This window comes from Leuresthes tenuis, unplaced genomic scaffold, assembly GCF_036924035.1.
Source record: "Leuresthes tenuis unplaced genomic scaffold, fLeuTen1.0.hap1 SCAF_10, whole genome shotgun sequence".
NCBI classification, from domain to species: Eukaryota; Metazoa; Chordata; class Actinopteri; order Atheriniformes; family Atherinopsidae; genus Leuresthes; species Leuresthes tenuis.
Genome location: NW_027325364.1, coordinates 33,041,872 through 33,060,159, shown reverse-complemented (window position 1 = coordinate 33,060,159; position 18,288 = coordinate 33,041,872). Strand labels below are relative to the sequence as shown.

General features: G+C 44.1%; 1 protein-coding gene across 8 annotated transcripts in view; it reads left to right on the top strand.

The window, feature by feature from the left end:
- cep162 (centrosomal protein 162) overlaps positions 1–17,300 on the top strand; it is a 53,074-nt gene extending 35,774 nt beyond the window's left edge. For 7 of the 8 annotated variants that reach the window (XM_072394956.1, XM_072394962.1, XM_072394958.1 and 4 more), the window contains 10 exons: positions 5,376–5,539; positions 5,824–5,928; positions 6,022–6,261; positions 8,169–8,372; positions 8,514–8,829; positions 13,032–13,152; positions 13,222–13,363; positions 13,434–13,532; positions 13,990–14,124; positions 15,074–15,448. In XM_072394956.1, the coding sequence (XP_072251057.1) occupies positions 5,376–5,539; positions 5,824–5,928; positions 6,022–6,261; positions 8,169–8,372; positions 8,514–8,829; positions 13,032–13,152; positions 13,222–13,363; positions 13,434–13,532; positions 13,990–14,124; positions 15,074–15,298 (1,751 nt within the window). In that variant the 3' untranslated portion in view covers positions 15,299–15,448. Of the gene's footprint in view, positions 1–5,375; positions 5,540–5,823; positions 5,929–6,021; positions 6,262–8,168; positions 8,373–8,513; positions 8,830–13,031; positions 13,153–13,221; positions 13,364–13,433; positions 13,533–13,989; positions 14,125–15,073; positions 15,449–16,970 lie in introns of those variants that run through there. The other variant, XM_072394960.1, reaches the window with a different exon arrangement.
- Positions 17,301–18,288: the final 988 nt, after the last annotated feature.

Genomic DNA, 18,288 nt, shown 5'->3' with positions numbered 1-18,288 from the left:
CTCATCCATACATCACACACAGCAGCTGTTTCACTCTCATCCATACATCACACCAGCAGCTGTTTCACTCTCATCCATACATCACACCAGCAGCTGTTTCACTCTCATCCATACATCACACACAGCAGCTGTTTCACTCTCATCCATACATCACACCAGCAGCTGTTTCACTCTCATCCATACATCACACCAGCAGCTGTTTCACTCTCATCCATACATCACACCAGCAGCTGTTTCACTCTCATCCATACATCACACCAGCAGCTGTTTCACTCTTATACAGACATCACACACAGCAGCTGTTTCACTCTCATCCATACATCACACCAGCAGCTGTTTCACTCTCATCCATACATCACACCAGCAGCTGTTTCACTCTCATCCATACATCACACCAGCAGCTGTTTCACTCTCATCCATACATCACACACAGCAGCTGTTTCACTCTCATCCATACATCACACCAGCAGCTGTTTCACTCTCATCCATACATCACACACAGCAGCTGTTTCACTCTCATCCATACATCACACCAGCAGCTGTTTCACTCTCATCCATACATCACACCAGCAGCTGTTTCACTCTCATCCATACATCACACACAGCAGCTGTTTCACTCTCGTCCATACATCACACACAGCAGCTGTTTCACTCTCATACATACATCACACCAGCAGCTGTTTCACTCTCGTCCATACATCACACCAGCAGCTGTTTCACTCTCGTCCATACATCACACCAGCAGCTGTTTCACTCTCGTCCATACATCACACCAGCAGCTGTTTCACTCTCGTCCATACATCACACCAGCAGCTGTTTCACTCTCGTCCATACATCACACCAGCAGCTGTTTCACTCTCATCCATACATCACACACAGCAGCTGTTTCACTCTCATCCATACATCACACCAGTAGCTGTTTCACTCTCATCCATACATCACACCAGCAGCTGTTTCACTCTCATCCATACATCACACACAGCAGCTGTTTCACTCTCATCCATACATCACACCAGCAGCTGTTTCACTCTCATCCATACATCACACCAGCAGCTGTTTCACTCTCATCCATACATCACACCAGCAGCTGTTTCACTCTCATCCATACATCACACCAGCAGCTGTTTCACTCTCATCCATACATCACACCAGCAGCTGTTTCACTCTCATCCATACATCACACCAGCAGCTGTTTCACTCTCATCCATACATCACACCAGCAGCTGTTTCACTCTCATCCATACATCACACCAGCAGCTGTTTCACTCTCATCCATACATCACACACAGCAGCTGTTTCACTCTCATCCATACATCACACCAGCAGCTGTTTCACTCTCATCCATACATCACACCAGCAGCTGTTTCACTCTCATCCATACATCACACCAGCAGCTGTTTCACTCTCATCCATATATCACACACAGCAGCTGTTTCACTCTCATCCATACATCACACGGCAGCTGTTTCACCCTCATACATACATCACACACAGCAGCTGTTTCACTCTCATCCATACATCACACCAGCAGCTGTTTCCCTCTCATACATACATCACACCAGCAGCTGTTTCCCTCTCATACATACATCACACACAGCAGCTGTTTCACTCTCATCCATACATCACACGGCAGCTGTTTCACCCTCATACATACATCACACACAGCAGCTGTTTCACTCTCATCCATACATCACACACAGCAGCTGTTTCACTCTCATACATACATCACACACAGCAGCTGTTTCACTCTCATACATACATAGCAAATAAAACAACACTGCAGCAAAGAATTTAACAAAGAATTTGACAAACAATTTAACAAACAAACATAGATGGATTTAATTCTTGCGATCTCCCATCGCAAACTCTCTTAAGAAAGATTCCGTTTCTAACGCGCGGCGCGGAGTTATTTATTCCTGTAGTCTTCTCACACAGACTATGGACTGACCTTTGCTGACTGCTTCTGCTATGTGATCCTGGTTTAATCCAACACACTATGACTATGGACCTTCACCTTTCCTGACTGCTTTTACAGTACCAGCTTGTGGCCTGTTGCCACTGCAGGTTCTCTCAGAGAGAGTCAGAGACAGCGCACGGTTCAACGTATAGTTTATTTAACCCTTTTCACGAATGTGGAGTCGTTCGCAGACCTTCCCTCCCAGTTCGTGCTGCCGACTCCACTTCAATCTTCTCCCAGCTCCAGCACGCTACTGAGTTTTTAAAAGAGGACAGTGATTAGACAAGTGACTGCCGGTGTACTAATCACTCACCTCGTCCTGCTCCCCAGAGCTCTCTCCACTGCTCTCTCCTGCAGCTGATGCACCACGCCCTCTCCACACAGCTAAAAGGCTTCCACCTGATAGTCACCTTTCCTGACTGCTTTTACAGTACCAGCCAAAAGGCTACTTACAGTACCAGCTAAAGGCTTTCGTGTTACTAAGTTGCACTCGAAATAGTAACTTTTCTTATTGGAAATTAACAATGCCCATATTTAGTTAAAGGCCTATTGTTTCTAACAATTGTTAGTTAAATAATCACAATTTATCCCTAATAATCACACTATTTCTCGCCAACAATAGTAACACAAAGGATTCCTTACCATAAATCCACTGGTAAGTTCAACAACGAAGAATCCAGCGAGTCTGTCCACTGATTCAAAAATGGATCCTGTCACCTTTCCTCCAGCCAGTGGCAGCCGGCCTCTATCAGAAACTCTGCTGAGAGGACTTCAGTTAGGAGTCCTGGACTGCCCCGTGCACAGTTTCAGCTCCGATTCTGGAAGGTGGAAAGGACTTAGAATCCGGCTCGAAGAACCAATATGTTAGAAAAATTCTCTCAAAATTAGGCTCAGAGTTGCTGGATACGATTAACACAAAACATTTATTTCTTGCAAGAAAGAGACAAGTCTGCACAACCTGTCAGGAAGCTGGCTCAGAGTTGTCTCACTCATAAAATGGTCCTATTGCTATTTATATATATATATATATAGTTTATGCTTGCTGGCCACACAAAGTTATGGGAAAGGGACATTCAATGTTATAGGAAAAGACATTACTAGCTATTCAATGTTATGGGAAGACGAGTTCAGACAGTCAAAACACATTTGCTTGCTACATAGTATTATGAGAACCAAAAGACAGGAGGAGGCCTCCCCCATCACAGAAACTCTTATTCTTGCAGCTTTTCTCATAGTATAACTATATAATTTTTCTAACAATTATCGAGAGGTTTTTTATGCTGATTAGATGCTTTGCTGTACAAGTAATGTCTCCAAGTACTTTGATCATTTTTGAAATTCTATTATGATGAGTAACCATGGCAACGGCAGCTGCCAGAAATATTACCCCAAATTCCAGACGAGTTGAAAAAAGACACCATAAATGCAGAGCAGGAGCATCCGGATCCTCTGCGTAGTGTGGAGAGAAACAAGCACGGGAAGTTTAAACCATTTCTTCCTTCCACTATCATGGGAAATATCAGATTGATGGCAAATAAAAATGGAAGCACTTGAAGTGCTCACAAGGAGACCACAGGAGTTTCCATAACGCAGTATGATGTGTTTCTCTGCGACATGACTGCAGGAGCTCATACTGGATTCAGAGTGCCTTTCTACAGTCTTTATGACTATTTGAGCTGACAGAGACAGCAAAATCAGTTGGAAGAGTACTTTTGGGGGTATGGCAGTGCTTATTAACAATAAATCTCTCACCATGCACCAGTGCCAGCGCTGTTTATGACATCATCAGCTCAGAGCCTCCCAACACACTGATGCCAGAATTTGGAGATTCAACCACATGTCACTTCCAACTCACCAACAGTATGACAACGGCTTCATCAGAGAAAATAAAATGTCAAAAAAGAATTCTAAGTTACTCAGTTTCATATTATAGCCATAGTGACTTCTTAAACTAGCTAAGTAGCCTTCTCAGGGACTTAAACGGATTAAGGGAAACCAAGGTCCTTTTCTAGAGGAATTCCAGGAAAAGTTTTCCGCCAGTCATATAAATTTCCACCAGTAGTACTCCGCCCATAGGAAACTTAAAAAGCAAAAGATGGGTGCATTAATACAACAAGAGATGTCATTTAGAAGAACGTCCCAACTGGGGCCTTTCTGTGTGGTGTTTGCATGTTCTTGTGTATGGGTGAGTATGTCACCCTCCTCTTACTGGCCAAAAACAGGAAGTGAGCATTGTTGTCTCATTTGTCTCGGTGTGGCCCTGTGATGAACTGGCAACCCGTTTAGGGTGTACTTGGCTTCTCGCCTAATGGATCGCCCTGAATTGGATTAAGCAGGTATAGAAAATGGATGGCAATTTATATTGCTGAATAAATTATTTTTTTATTAAGAATTTACACATTTATGTAAACTAAGCAAAACTTTAGAAGGAACACTAGCTATAAGCTTTATCAAAAAGGAACATTTTAATTGTAAAATTTAGATAATAATTTCATTTAACTGTCAAAATGAATGTGCTAATCACAAAATGAACCAAGATTCCTCTTAAAGCTGTTGTTGATGGTGATAAAGATTGGGTGATGACCAGAGTACATGGAGTCTTGAATATTACTTGCTAGTAAAACACACGGCTGATGCAGAGATCCCCGCTCCCTGTTGCCTAAAGTAGAGCATGCAAATAATCACGAGTTGACTGTGAACAATCATACGATTAATTGCAATTAAATATTTCAATCGACTGACAGCTCTAGTTTTATTATAAAGATTGAGGATGTCAGCCTCCTGAAGACATACTGTAAGCTGGTTTCACATGAGAGGAGCTTGATAACTGAAGGCTCTGCCTCTCATTCTACAACCCTGCAATGTATAACAGAAATAAATAATGATTAAATAAGTTTAATTTTTTTCCCCTAATGGATACAATTCTGTCGGTGAAAAAACGTCCCGGTGGTTGAGCGATAAAGAAATACATGGCTGAACAGCGCTATGACTCTTTGGCAGGCTGGCTACAGGGCTGGAAAAAAACCTTGGCTTGGACTACCACAAAGAAAAAGAGATGTGTAAATACAGAAATACGCTTGCAGACGATCGTGGAGTTTCCTTGTGGTATACTTCAAATATATTTGCAATAAACGATGTTGGCTTTTTTTCAGTCACACATAAATGATGCCAACAGGATGTGCTTCATATTTGGTTGGGTTTTCTCTATTCACAACTTTTTTTCTTTTCTAAATGATGCTCATATGTTTGTCAAAATGTCCTCGTAACTGTTTGTATTCTATTTGCATGTGTGTTCTTCAGCAGCAGTTCACCAAAGTCTTATGTCCGCCGTAGTACTGATATACCAACAGAAACAGCCTCACGATGGCTCATACTCGTGCAGTCAAACACTCATTGTAGGTCTGTTGTACTGTGTCAGGGACTCTTGCTTTTGAGATGCGTGTCGTGGAGGACAAGCACAGAGCGGACGTGGCGGCTCTAACGAAGAAGCTGCAGTGGTTTGCTGAAAACCAGGAGTTGCTGGACAGAGATGCTGGCAGACTGAAGACTGCCACAGCTGAGATACACCAGCTCAAAGAACAGGTGAGTCTCTTCTCTGACATGCTGTTTAGGTGTTATCCTTTTTTTTTTTACATTCTGTGAAATATTTCCAAAGATTACTGTTTTCTTTAATAATGTAACAGCAAGTCAGAGCATTTGTGAAGCACTGGAACATTTGGTTACTGAACATGACTTTGTGAACCCATAGTTTTCATCAAGTTAAGACATAATGTTATTTTGTTTGCCATGCTTTTATTCTTAAGCTGTTATCCAGTTGATTGTTTTTATTCAGGCATATAAAACTTAGCCATTTGTCTCCAATCCAGCTAGAAAGACTGAAACAGGAAGTGGGCAAAAGAAGCAATACGCAACAGAAAAAGGCCAAAGACAAATCCATGGATTCAAAGAGAATGCAAGACCTGGAGCATCAGGTTTGTCCCACAGCAATCAGCAAACAAATCAGACACTCCATCCTCCACGTACAAGTTCATACCTTATGCTTAACAAGTTCCTGTTTTTACCAGGTGAAAGAACTGGAGCAGATTCTAAGAAGCAGAAACCCAAACTCACTCCCTGCCCTGATTTATGCTGCAGCCATGACTGCTGGTAACGAGCATGGAGATCGTGGTGGGATGCCCCCACCCAACCAGATCAACACTCTTCTGGAGCGCAGGATTCAGCGCCTGGAGGCTGAGCTGGAGAGTCACGATGAAGATGCCAAACGCAGCCTCCGGGCCATGGAACAACACTTCCACAGAATCAAGGTACAACTTGAGTTAGTCCAATAGTTTTTCAGTACTCTTGCTGTATGATGTAATATCACCATTTTACTCTGCAGACCTGTGCTGAGTGAAGATTCACTACGAAGCAAATTTGTCAAACTATTTATTAGATATTTGCACATAGGAAAGACTTTAGTGGCCAACTTCTAGTATTTGCCAAGTTTTTTAATAAGTGACATGAAAAAGTAATATTTAAGCTCACAGAATAAATCTGATCAGACAGAAGGTTCATCAACTGAATATTTTACCTCCAACTATGTTGTTGTTTGTAGATAGCTTAAGTTATACGCTTGAAGTGTTTAATTATTGTACATAATGACGATGTCTCAAATAACAACAGTGAGTGGTACTCAAGAAGGGTTTACTGGTCAGGATCATTCTACAGAGAGTTGCCTTTCAGTGCAGGCAGCTACATACGGACAAAAGTATCCAATGAAATAGACTCTGGCATACCGGCTGCTGTAGGGTTATCAGTGTGAAAATGTGAGTATTCATGTTGCTGCTGCTGCTGCCCAGAGTGACCACATACTTTCATTATTATATGTTGGGTAAATCCTTTTTTCTTTCAGATTTATTTATTTTTTGTTCTTGTCCTCAGCAGGATTCAAAATATTGTAAATACAACCTCAGACGAAGAACACCTCATTATTTATTTTCCAAACACTTAGCCAAAACACAGAAGCAGCGTATGAACAACTAAATACACTCTTACTTCCTCTGTGTTGTTGGTAAGGAAGGAAACTAACATCAAGGTGCTGCCGACCAAATTAACCGAAGTAACTGATCATCAGCACGTGTAGGCACCTCTAACAAAGGAGAGGTTTGGGCAGTTTGCTGTCTGCAGCCTAAGACCAGATGTTAGCTCATTGAGGCTTTCTTAGTCAAAGAAAACTGTTCTAACAATGGTGCTAACTTTCTATTAACGCAGGACAACTAATGTTACACAAGTGCTACTGTAATGAGTTACAGTAGCACTTGTGCTGCACATGCACTCTCCTACTCATATGTACAGTTTATTTATACAGACTCTAAAGCTGCTCTCATTCACATATTTTTCTTTTTCTCCTGTAACATGGTGGAACAGGCTGAAATTATTATTGAAAATTGGTCCAATACGAGTATATATGCAGTCACTCAGAGGACTTTTCTAAACTGCTATTCAACTTCAATTAAATACATGTAGTATAACTTCTGCGTCATCTCCCAGAGAGAGAGTTAGAAACGACATACAATATCCAACATTTTCTCACACAGTTAAATGGATACAGACACAGCGTAATATGTCATGTGTTGTTGTTCATCAGAGGTTGGATTTAAATGACTTTGAAAAAAAAAAAAAAGAAACCTTAGAATTCAAGAGGGTGAACTTTCTTAGACTGTGTGTTTGGGGACACAGTTGAACACTCTGTAAACGTGTTCAGTGTGCAAACTTACACGGTGTTCCCTGCACCTAATTGAAACTATGTCAACAATATACTTACCTGATGAATGCAAATGAACTATGAGACTACACTCTTATGAAGGCCTTGCCTGATCTACTCATACCATTTGTTCATGTTGGTAACTTATAACAGATACTTCTTGGATTATCTGAGAAAATAGGCACTATTTCCCACTTTTTAAAGGAGTGATGTCCAGACACACATTTAGGACAATGGTTTGTTGGTTTTCACTGTGAACAGAAACTGGTCAATGTCTCATCTTTTTCTGCTGTTGTCTGGTTGATGAGAATCAATAATATTGATCAAGTATAGCCAGACACGATTAAGCATTAAATGTATCTCAATATGCTCAAAGAGTCGATTAATGAAATGAGTGTTGAGTCTTGAGAATAGGGAAACTATGATGTAACTGTAATGAATGTGTGTTCTGTGCTTTGGGTTCTGTAGCTCCGCTATGAGCAGCAGATCACTGAACTGGAGCAACAGCTGGAACAAAAAATGCAGGTCAAAGAAACAGCTGAGACACAGTCATGGCTGGCAAAGTATCAGGCAGTGGAGGAAGAGCTGCTCCGTGTCAAAGAAAGCCACCAGAAGAAAGAGAAATGTCTCCGTGAGCAGATTGAGTCGATACAGCAGCAGCTCAAAAACAAGGTCAGTCCAGGATTTACTCTGGTAAAAAAAATACACATAAATGGAAGCCTTGTGCTCGAAGCCAAAGAGGAGCAGTGCAGGCATGTTGTTGGGCAGAGGAATGTGCACGATACAAACTCAGGTGAGTCCCTTCTTATGCAGGCTCAGCCAAGTCCAGGGCGACACCAGCGTCAAGCTGAGGCAGCATTTGGTGCCCGGATAGAGCGGCTCAACCAAGAGCTCGCGACAAAGACACGAAGCATTCAGGAGCTGAGTCGTACTGTGGAGAGACTGCAGAAAGAGAGGAAAAACATGCTGTCTATACCTGTCCCACGACCAGAAAGCTGTTCTACTGAGACCAAACAACAACCGGGCCCTACCAAAACACATCGCTCTGCTACTGAAGGAGAGCCGCATGCAGAGGAAGCTTTTCCGTCTGCTCAGTATGAGAAGACCTACCAGCCCACCGTCTTTACAGGTCTGCATACATGGTCGGGTTTCTTCTTCACGTGCTGTTATGTAGGGGATAATGCACAAAAGAACACCTGATGCAAAGCAGTCGTGTAATCAACTCTAACGAACACAGATTGTATAAAGCTTTTAACAACAACTGCCAGAATTCCATAGAACTCATCATTTTAAGCACAATAATCCCTCCTGAATTTCCACTTGAGATATGGATTCCTTTTAAGCTTTAAAAACCTTTTTTGTTAGAACAAAGTAAAAGCAGACCTTTCATTTTAACAATCATATGTTGATCAACATCCATGTCAATACTGTTGCAAAAACAATTAATTCAGTTCAATTCAGTTTTATTTATATAGCGCCAATTTACAATTATCATCTCAAGGCACTTAAGTAATATAGTCCAATTCAAGCCAATTGGAATTAAATTCATTGTAATCATAATCCAATTAATTCATATAGAGCCAATTCAAAAATAATATCCTAGCTAAGGAAACCAAGAGATTGCACAGAAACTTGTCTTCAGTCCAATCTCCCGTCCTGAGCGTGCCTGAGGCAACTGTGGAAAGGAACGACTCCCTTTAACAGGAAGAAACCTCTGGCAGAACCAGACTCAGGAAGGGTGGCCATCCGCCTCGACCAGCTGGGGTTTGAGAAGACAGAAAAGAGGGGGGAAAAACACCATAACACCATTCAAAGGATATCTGTTGGAACAGGGAAACACAAGTTAATAACCACAATAATGTCACATGTACATAAAGTCATTTGAGAAATTAAACAGGGGGAAAAAGAGAGCAAAGTGAGGAAAGGTGTGACAGATGAGGTCCCCCAGCAGTCTAAGCCTATAGCAGCTTAACTATGGGATGTTTCAGGATCACCTGAGCCATCCCTAACTATAAGCTTCATCGAAAAGGAAAGTTTTAAGCCTAATCTTAAAAGTGGAAAGGGTGTCTGCTTCCCGGACATTTACTGGCAGCTTATTCCACAAGAGAGGGGCCTGATAACTGAAGGCTCTACCTCCCATTCTACTTTTAGAAACTCTGGGAACAACAAGTAAACCTGCAGTTTGGGAGCAGAGTGCTCTGTTAGGAAAATATCTTACAATGAGATCTTTAAGATATGATGGAGCTCGGTCATTAAGAGCTTTATATGTGAGGAGAAGAATCTTAAATTCTATTCTGAATTTAACAGAGAGCCAATGAAGAGAAGCTAAAACTGGAGAAACATGATCTCTCCTGTCAGTTCTCATCAGAACTCTGGCTGCAGCATTTTGGATCAGCTGGAGGCTTTTCAGAGAATATGTGGGACAGCCCAATAATAAAGAATTACAGTAGTCCAATCCTGAAGTAATAAATGCATGAACTAGTTTCTCTGCATCACCCTGAGACAGGATGTTCCTGATTTTGGCAATATTACGAAGGTGAAAGAAGGCAGTCCTAGAAACCAGTTTTATATATATATTTTTTTATTATTATATTATATTCTGGCCACACCGATGACAGGAAAAATAGAATCAAATCAAATTTTATTTATGCAAAGTGCCTTACATAATAAAATGAATGCCTATTATGATGTTGTGTGACACAAAGTCACACAACATCACACTGACAACAGCACTCATAACCCCCCCAACGTGAGCACCATCAACATCAAGTGGAATTCTGTACTGTCAGTGTGACCATGAGTGCTCTCGTGCCTAAAAGTGATTATCTATAACCCCCCCACACACAATTAATAACTATAGTTAGTGGTGGTTGTTGCTTTTCTTCACAGGAAACAACTTTTAAGCAGAAAAGGTCCAAAATCTTGCAAAATGAAAAGGCCTGCCTCTTTAGTGCTGTGGCTACCTGTAATGTCGGCTCGCTGCCTCTTTAATGCCGTGGCTACCTGTAATGTCGGCTCGCTGCCTTTAATGCCGTGGCTACCTGTAATGTCGGCTCGCTGCCTTTAATGCCGTGGCTACCTGTAATGTCGGCTCGCTGCCTTTAATGCCGTGGCTACCTGTAATGTCGGCTCGCTGCCTCTTTAATGCCGTGGCTACCTGTAATGTCGGCTCGCTGCCTCTTTAATGCCGTGGCTACCTGTAATGTAGGCTCGCTGCCTCTTTAATGCCGTGGCTACCTGTAATGTCGGCTCGCTGCCTCTTTAATGCCGTGGCTACCTGTAATGTAGGCTCGCTGCCTTTAATGCCGTGGCTACCTGTAATGTCGGCTCGCTGCCTCTTTAATGCCGTGGCTACCTGTAATGTCGGCTCGCTGCCTCTTTAATGCCGTGGCTACCTGTAATTTCGGCTCGCTGCCTCTTTAATGCCGTGGCTACCTGTAATGTCGGCTCGCTGCCTTTAATGCCGTGGCTACCTGTAATGTCGGCTCGCTGCCTTTAATGCCGTGGCTACCTGTAATGTCGGCTCGCTGCCTCTTTAATGCCGTGGCTACCTGTAATGTCGGCTCGCTGCCTCTTTAATGCCGTGGCTACCTGTAATGTCGGCTCGCTGCCTCTTTAATGCCGTGGCTACCTGTAATGTCGGCTCGCTGCCTCTTTAATGCCGTGGCTACCTGTAATGTCGGCTCGCTGCCTCTTTAATGCCGTGGCTACCTGTAATGTCGGCTCGCTGCCTTTAATGCCGTGGCTACCTGTAATGTCGGCTCGCTGCCTCTTTAATGCCGTGGCTACCTGTAATGTCGGCTCGCTGCCTCTTTAATGCCGTGGCTACCTGTAATGTCGGCTCGCTGCCTTTAATGCCGTGGCTACCTGTAATGTCGGCTCGCTGCCTTTAATGCCGTGGCTACCTGTAATGTCGGCTCGCTGCCTCTTTAATGCCGTGGCTACCTGTAATGTCGGCTCGCTGCCTTTAATGCCGTGGCTACCTGTAATGTCGGCTCGCTGCCTTTAATGCCGTGGCTACCTGTAATGTCGGCTCGCTGCCTTTAATGCCGTGGCTACCTGTAATGTCGGCTCGCTGCCTCTTTAATGCCGTGGCTACCTGTAATGTCGGCTCGCTGCCTCTTTAATGCCGTGGCTACCTGTAATGTCGGCTCGCTGCCTCTTTAATGCCGTGGCTACCTGTAATGTCGGCTCGCTGCCTCTTTAATGCCGTGGCTACCTGTAATGTCGGCTCGCTGCCTCTTTAATGCCGTGGCTACCTGTAATGTCGGCTCGCTGCCTCTTTAATGCCGTGGCTACCTGTAATGTCGGCTCGCTGCCTTTAATGCCGTGGCTACCTGTAATGTCGGCTCGCTGCCTCTTTAATGCCGTGGCTACCTGTAATGTCGGCTCGCTGCCTCTTTAATGCCGTGGCTACCTGTAATGTCGGCTCGCTGCCTTTAATGCCGTGGCTACCTGTAATGTCGGCTCGCTGCCTCTTTAATGCCGTGGCTACCTGTAATGTCGGCTCGCTGCCTTTAATGCCGTGGCTACCTGTAATGTCGGCTCGCTGCCTCTTTAATGCCGTGGCTACCTGTAATGTCGGCTCGCTGCCTCTTTAATGCCGTGGCTACCTGTAATGTCGGCTCGCTGCCTCTTTAATGCCGTGGCTACCTGTAATGTCGGCTCGCTGCCTCTTTAATGCCGTGGCTACCTGTAATGTCGGCTCGCTGCCTCTTTAATGCCGTGGCTACCTGTAATGTCGGCTCGCTGCCTCTTTAATGCCGTGGCGACCTGTAATGTCGGCTCGCTGCCTCTTTATTGCGGTGCTGAACCACCGCTGTTTAGTATATGTGAGTTGCCGAAGATGAACAGAGACAGTTTCCGAGGTCCTATTTGAGTAATAATGTTCGTGTTAAAAACTAAGCAAAACGAGTGTATGCTGTTCATTGTTAGTTTTTAAAGCACTAATCGGGTTGTTGTTCATGCTAATCTTGATCATTTTCCAGTCAAAACAACCAATGGGCAACAGAACCGATGAATTAGTTTTTCCCTCTCATTGGCATGTAGGCTGAAACCTAAAAAATGAATGAATTCACCTTAAAAAAGAATGAAAATGTACACCTTGTCTGTCAAACTCTGTCATAGTGTGGTGATACACCTTTAAAGTGGCAAAAGTGTGTCACAGTTATAGGATTATATTGTCTGTCGTATATAACCAGATTACCACATATAACCACATTCACGGAAAGTAATTGCATTACGTTGATAAAGTAAGTAGTGACCTAACTTTCTACATTTGTAACAAGGTAACTTGTAAGAGTCGTAGCATGCTCTCCCTCCTTCACACAGGGAGTCATATCTCAGAGGTGCTGCAGGAGAGGGAGGCTCTGCAGGAGCGTGTGAAGCTGCTCCAGCTGCAGAATGAGCAGGACAAGGCTGACGCTGCGCAGGCAAAGGAGGAGCTGTGCAGGTAGGTGGCTTTGTTAAACACTTTCTGCACAACATGAATGAGAAGACAGACTGTCATGTGACCTGTTAGGCTGAAGGAGCAGTCTGCAGAGCAGCTGTCCTCCATGAAGGCCGAACATCTCAGGGTGCTGGACCATCTGCGGGCCAGCCATGCCCTGGAGCACTCCTCCTCAAAGGTTGCACAATTGGCCAACAAGCTTAACACTCAGGAGGTATGGGCTTGATTACCTGCCAACCTCATGTCAAGTGATGCTTTGCTTTAACCTTGGTATCTTCCTGCAGATAGCCATGAAACATTTGCAAGAACAACTTAAAGAGCTGCAGGGATCCAGAGAAGCACTTGATATATCCAGAAGCAGAGAAGATGCAGTGCAGAAGCAGGTGAGCAGCCCTCCTGTTCCACAGCTTCCACAGTGTTTCTGATTTCCAAAAGGAATCTCATACTTTGATCCAAAAACGCTGTGTTTCTGGGGCTTGTGTGGTGAAATTTGGATTTACAGACGGTGATTTTTAGTATTTTTTTTTCCCCAGCATAATTCTGTCCTTTTTATGAAGCCCTATGATTCTGGTCACTAAATGCACCTTTGTCTGTTGTGTGTACAGATGTCCAGGTTCTGTGTACCCACATAAACTTTACATGAGTTATTTAAAATCGATTCATGCAGGGAAAGTATTGAAGACCTATGTAAACTGAAGAAGTTCAGCACTTTATTCACAGCAGCACCACGTGCCTTCCTGTGCTAAATTATCTCACTTTCTTTCAGCTAAAATCAAAAGCTAATTCTTCAGTTTGGTGTATTTTCTTATGATTTAACATTGAGTCAATTGTTGTGTGTAGCTGACAAGGCTGCTGCAGGAGCTGAAGGAAGCTAAAGAGGCTCAGAGCTCAGAGGTCAAACTCCTGTGTAGCCTGGAGAGGAAGATCCTGAGCATGGAGCTGAGACACCAGCACAGAGAGAGGGAGCTGCAGCAGGTAGTGACCGCATGGATGATCATGTAGAGCTAAAGTCTAGTTTAAGTAGTTGCCCACCTTCTATGACTAATATTCCTGTGTTTGTGTAAACAACTAAAACAGAAAAGATTTCTGTGATGCAGCTCACATTTCCCACAATGAGATGAGGAAGGTTTTCTTCACACACCTACAGCGACGCCTCGACAAAGCTTAATGGAATCATTCCAAACACGTGAAACTGAGCTGACTGACTGTAGTATATTTAAAGTCCACTTTAGACTCGGTCATGAGAAGAAATCCTCAGGCTCTCATAGAGCCTGAGTGTTTGTGTCTGATACTGAAGACCAGGATCAGTCATTTCAGAGATAAAACCACGTTGTACCACGTGCAGCAGGTTAGCGGAGGATATGCCACTTCCATCAGCGTGAGGTTGGAAAACAAATCTGTCTCATAAAGCAAATCAAGATAGCTCCACCTCAGGGTGACCCATAAAGTGCTACCCAGTTGCCCAGTTTAGTGTAATTGTGGTTCTGGTACCACGGGGGTTTACGGGGGCTGGCAGAAGCCTAAGCCCAGGTGCAGTACAGCTGTGCTGGGTGGCTTCAGCTGGCTCATCAAACCTGGTCACTCAGTGACTTTTGCATTTGTAGGTCAGGCCCGCTGTAACATGAAAGATAGCTCGATGATGGAAAACTCAGGCTACCTACTTTTTTTATGTGCTCCCAGAAACTCAGCACATTATAATGCTCATCTGACCCGAGCTCATTTACAGCCTGACCCGGCCACATAATTAGACAACCGTCGCTGTCCCACCCCACGTACACAGGAGTGGAAAAGAGTTCTTAACCCATGCATGTCTGTCGACTACGTCCAGCTTTCTTTGTGGGAGATGCATAACATAGCTGCATAGACGTAATCTTGGCTTCAGAGGACGTGTGTCATTGAGCTCAGGAGCTCTCTGTCTCTGCAGGTCATCGGAGGGACGTTGCACATGTCTGGAGCTGACCTGCAGTCAGAGGTTGAGCGCTGGAAGCGTTTGGCTCAGGATAAGAGCAGAGAGCTGGAGGCCTTCCGTTTGGAGCTGGACTCTATCCTTGACATTCTGAGACATCTCCAAAGACAGGGAGTGGTCCTCCCCACTCATGACCAGCCGGTAAAAGCTAACACTGAGAACTGTTTAGGTGCTTGTTTATGAGCGTCTCCACGTTAGCTCCATTAGCAGTCTTTCTTTTAGTAAAGTTTGATGGTCACATACATATTTGAAGCTGTTTTGTGCAAATTGAATTGCTACTTTCTAGTTTTTATTTAAATGTTTGTAATTTATTGAAGGATGATGAAAATAAAACTGTACATACTGATTTTAGTAAACTGTATTTTCTACCTTGACCTCTATGAACAGGTTTTATTACAAACTTACACTACATGTGTACATGAATGCTGTCTTCAGGTAAATGTCCCTTTGTAATGGGACCAGGATCACATGGATCAGCATTGGATCCTGCCCTCCACATGCACCCATTTAACTACAAAACGATGAAGTGTGGATGCATAGAAATGAGACTGCTGATCAGTGGCTCTGATCACAGCTTCAACTGAAAGGATCTTTTCTGACATAGAGTGAGCAGCCCCCCAGCCACCACAGACCCCGAACAACTCATCCTCCTGGCCCCTCCCGCCCCGGGCAGCAATCAGGAAGCAGGGGTGTGGGAAGACCCCTCCCCTCACCCCTCTGGCTCTTCAATATTTGCTAATAGTGAGCGATTAAAATTGAGGGGCAGCCAACCTTGTTGAACTGGGAGCGCGGCCCTCTGGGCAGCCTACATACCCAAAGAGCCCCGCCCACCAGATGACACTCAGTGCAACCACCCCCCAAGACCTAATGTGTGTGTGTGAGTGTGTTTGAGTAGTGATGTCTAAGGTGTAACTAAAACAGGGGCGGGGAACTGCAGAGTGCAGCAAAGGGGACCACCTACGTGGCCCCATCCACGACACCCCACAGAACACACACGCCCCCAAAACCCTTCATGTGTGAGTGTGTGCTGTGTACAGGAGCCAGAAGGGAGAGGGGTATGGGGATATAGACCGGGGGAGAGGAGCACCCCCGGAGAGGGCAGCCAGGGACTGGCTGCAATAGGCACCCCCGTTTCCTGTTTCCTGCCACAGGGCAGGAGGGCCTGATGTCCACCAGGCTCGAGGCCTGCAGCGACCGTATTCGGAGAGCTACTGTACTCCCAAAAGGCACCACACCCCGGAAGGCAGCCACCACACCCCAGACGACAGCCACCCCACCCCGGAAGGCAGCCACCACACCCCGGAAGGCAGCCACCACACCCCGGAAGGCAGCCACCACACCCCAGAGGGCACGGAAGGGTGGTCATCCGCCTCGACCAGCTGGGGTTTGAGAAGACAGAAAAGAGGGAAAAGAGGGGGGAAAACACCATAACACCATTCAAAGGATACCTGTTGGAACAGGGAAACACAAGTTAATAACCACAATAATGTCACATGTACATAAAGTCATTTGAGAAATTAAACAGGGGGAAAAAGAGAGCAAAGTGAGGAAAGGTGTGACAGATGAGGTCCCCCAGCAGTCTAAGCCTATAGCAGCTTAACTATGGGATGTTTCAGGATCTTCCAGTAGACATGGCCGTTTTTGATGGACTTACACCAAAAGCTTCATGTTGCCTACATGTCAGCTCATGTGAAAACTCACAGAGGATAATTAGATCTGATTGTGGAAACCTGTACTGACGTGTGTGAGTTTCAGAGCTGAGCAAACCTCAGTGTGCGATGGTGCACCCATTATGAAAGCTTTATCCAATCAGGACTTATTGATCACCAGTCCTTTTGTGATTGTGATTCTTCAGATGTGATCAGCTGATTCCTTCAGTTCTGTTGGAGCCAGAAGACTGGACCCTCTCAGTGCTGTGGTGGAGCGACGGATGAGGGAGGAAATGATGTTCTGACCTGGATAATAATAGACATCCTCTCCACAGCATCCTGGCAGGTCAGAGGAGCAGCTGCAGTGAGAGGCTGCAGGACTGAGAGCTTCAGGAGGTCCTTTGTCCCCACAGCCATCAGGCTTTTTAACAGTGACTGCTGACATGTTCTTCTCAATTTTATCTATTAATATATTATTGTTATTGTTCAAATATACAATCATTGTAAATGTTTTTTTTTTTTTTTAAAGAAAAAGTTTGAGCTACTTGATTAACTTTGAATTTCCCTCACTGGGGGGTGAATAAAGTACTTTTCTATTCTATTACATATTAGAAAGGCTTATTCTTTGACCATTTTAAATGTGACCCACCTCTTCCACTTGGTTTTCAGCCCAGTGTCAAAGGTTGATTTTATTATTTTAGCTTGTGTTTTTATCTGTCTTTTATTCATTTTCTCTACATTTAATTTATTTCATTCTCATGTATTTTTATTCCTATGTTCAGCATTTTGGTCAGAGGTTGCCGTTTTTTAAGTGCTCTATCAATGAAGTTGGCTTGGCTTAAAGCAAACTGAGAACAAGAGAAAACATTGGCCCAGAAAAAACAAGGTATTGAAATCTGGTCTTTGGTCCAAATGTTTAATCTGCTGTATCTGTGAGGCACAGAGATGGTGATAAATGCAAGTTTGGTTTCCATCATGAAACAATCTTTTGGCTCAGAATTCAACACTTTGAGGCTACTGTAACCATTTTTTCAGTGGACAATGAGCCTAAACACATCTCAACCTTCTGTAAGGGGTGTTTGACCAAGATGAAGCGTGATGGAGTGCTGCCTCAGATGACCTAAACCAAAGTTTGACCTCAGAGGGAAAAAGTGCTCACCATCAGGGGGAACAATTGGAAAAGCTCCAGCTGGCAGGGAATGTGTACATCAGTTAGTGGAGCAAAATGCAGCTCTGTCCAAAAATGGGTGTAAAGGCGGAACCTGAAACATAATCTGCCTTTACTGTCACATTTGTTGCTTCCTATAGAAATCAATGAATAGTTGTCTCTAAAGTTTCACCAGCGCTGAAACCTGTGCGTTTATACTCTGTCTGCACATGCTCAGAGTTCACTCGGTGGAACTTACCTCAGTCAGCTCAATCTTGCTTTCAGACGCTTACACACAAAGACACACACCGTTAAAACAATACTAGCCTCGCCATTGCACCTGGTAGAAAAATCATTGTGTGGGTGGAATTAAGGGT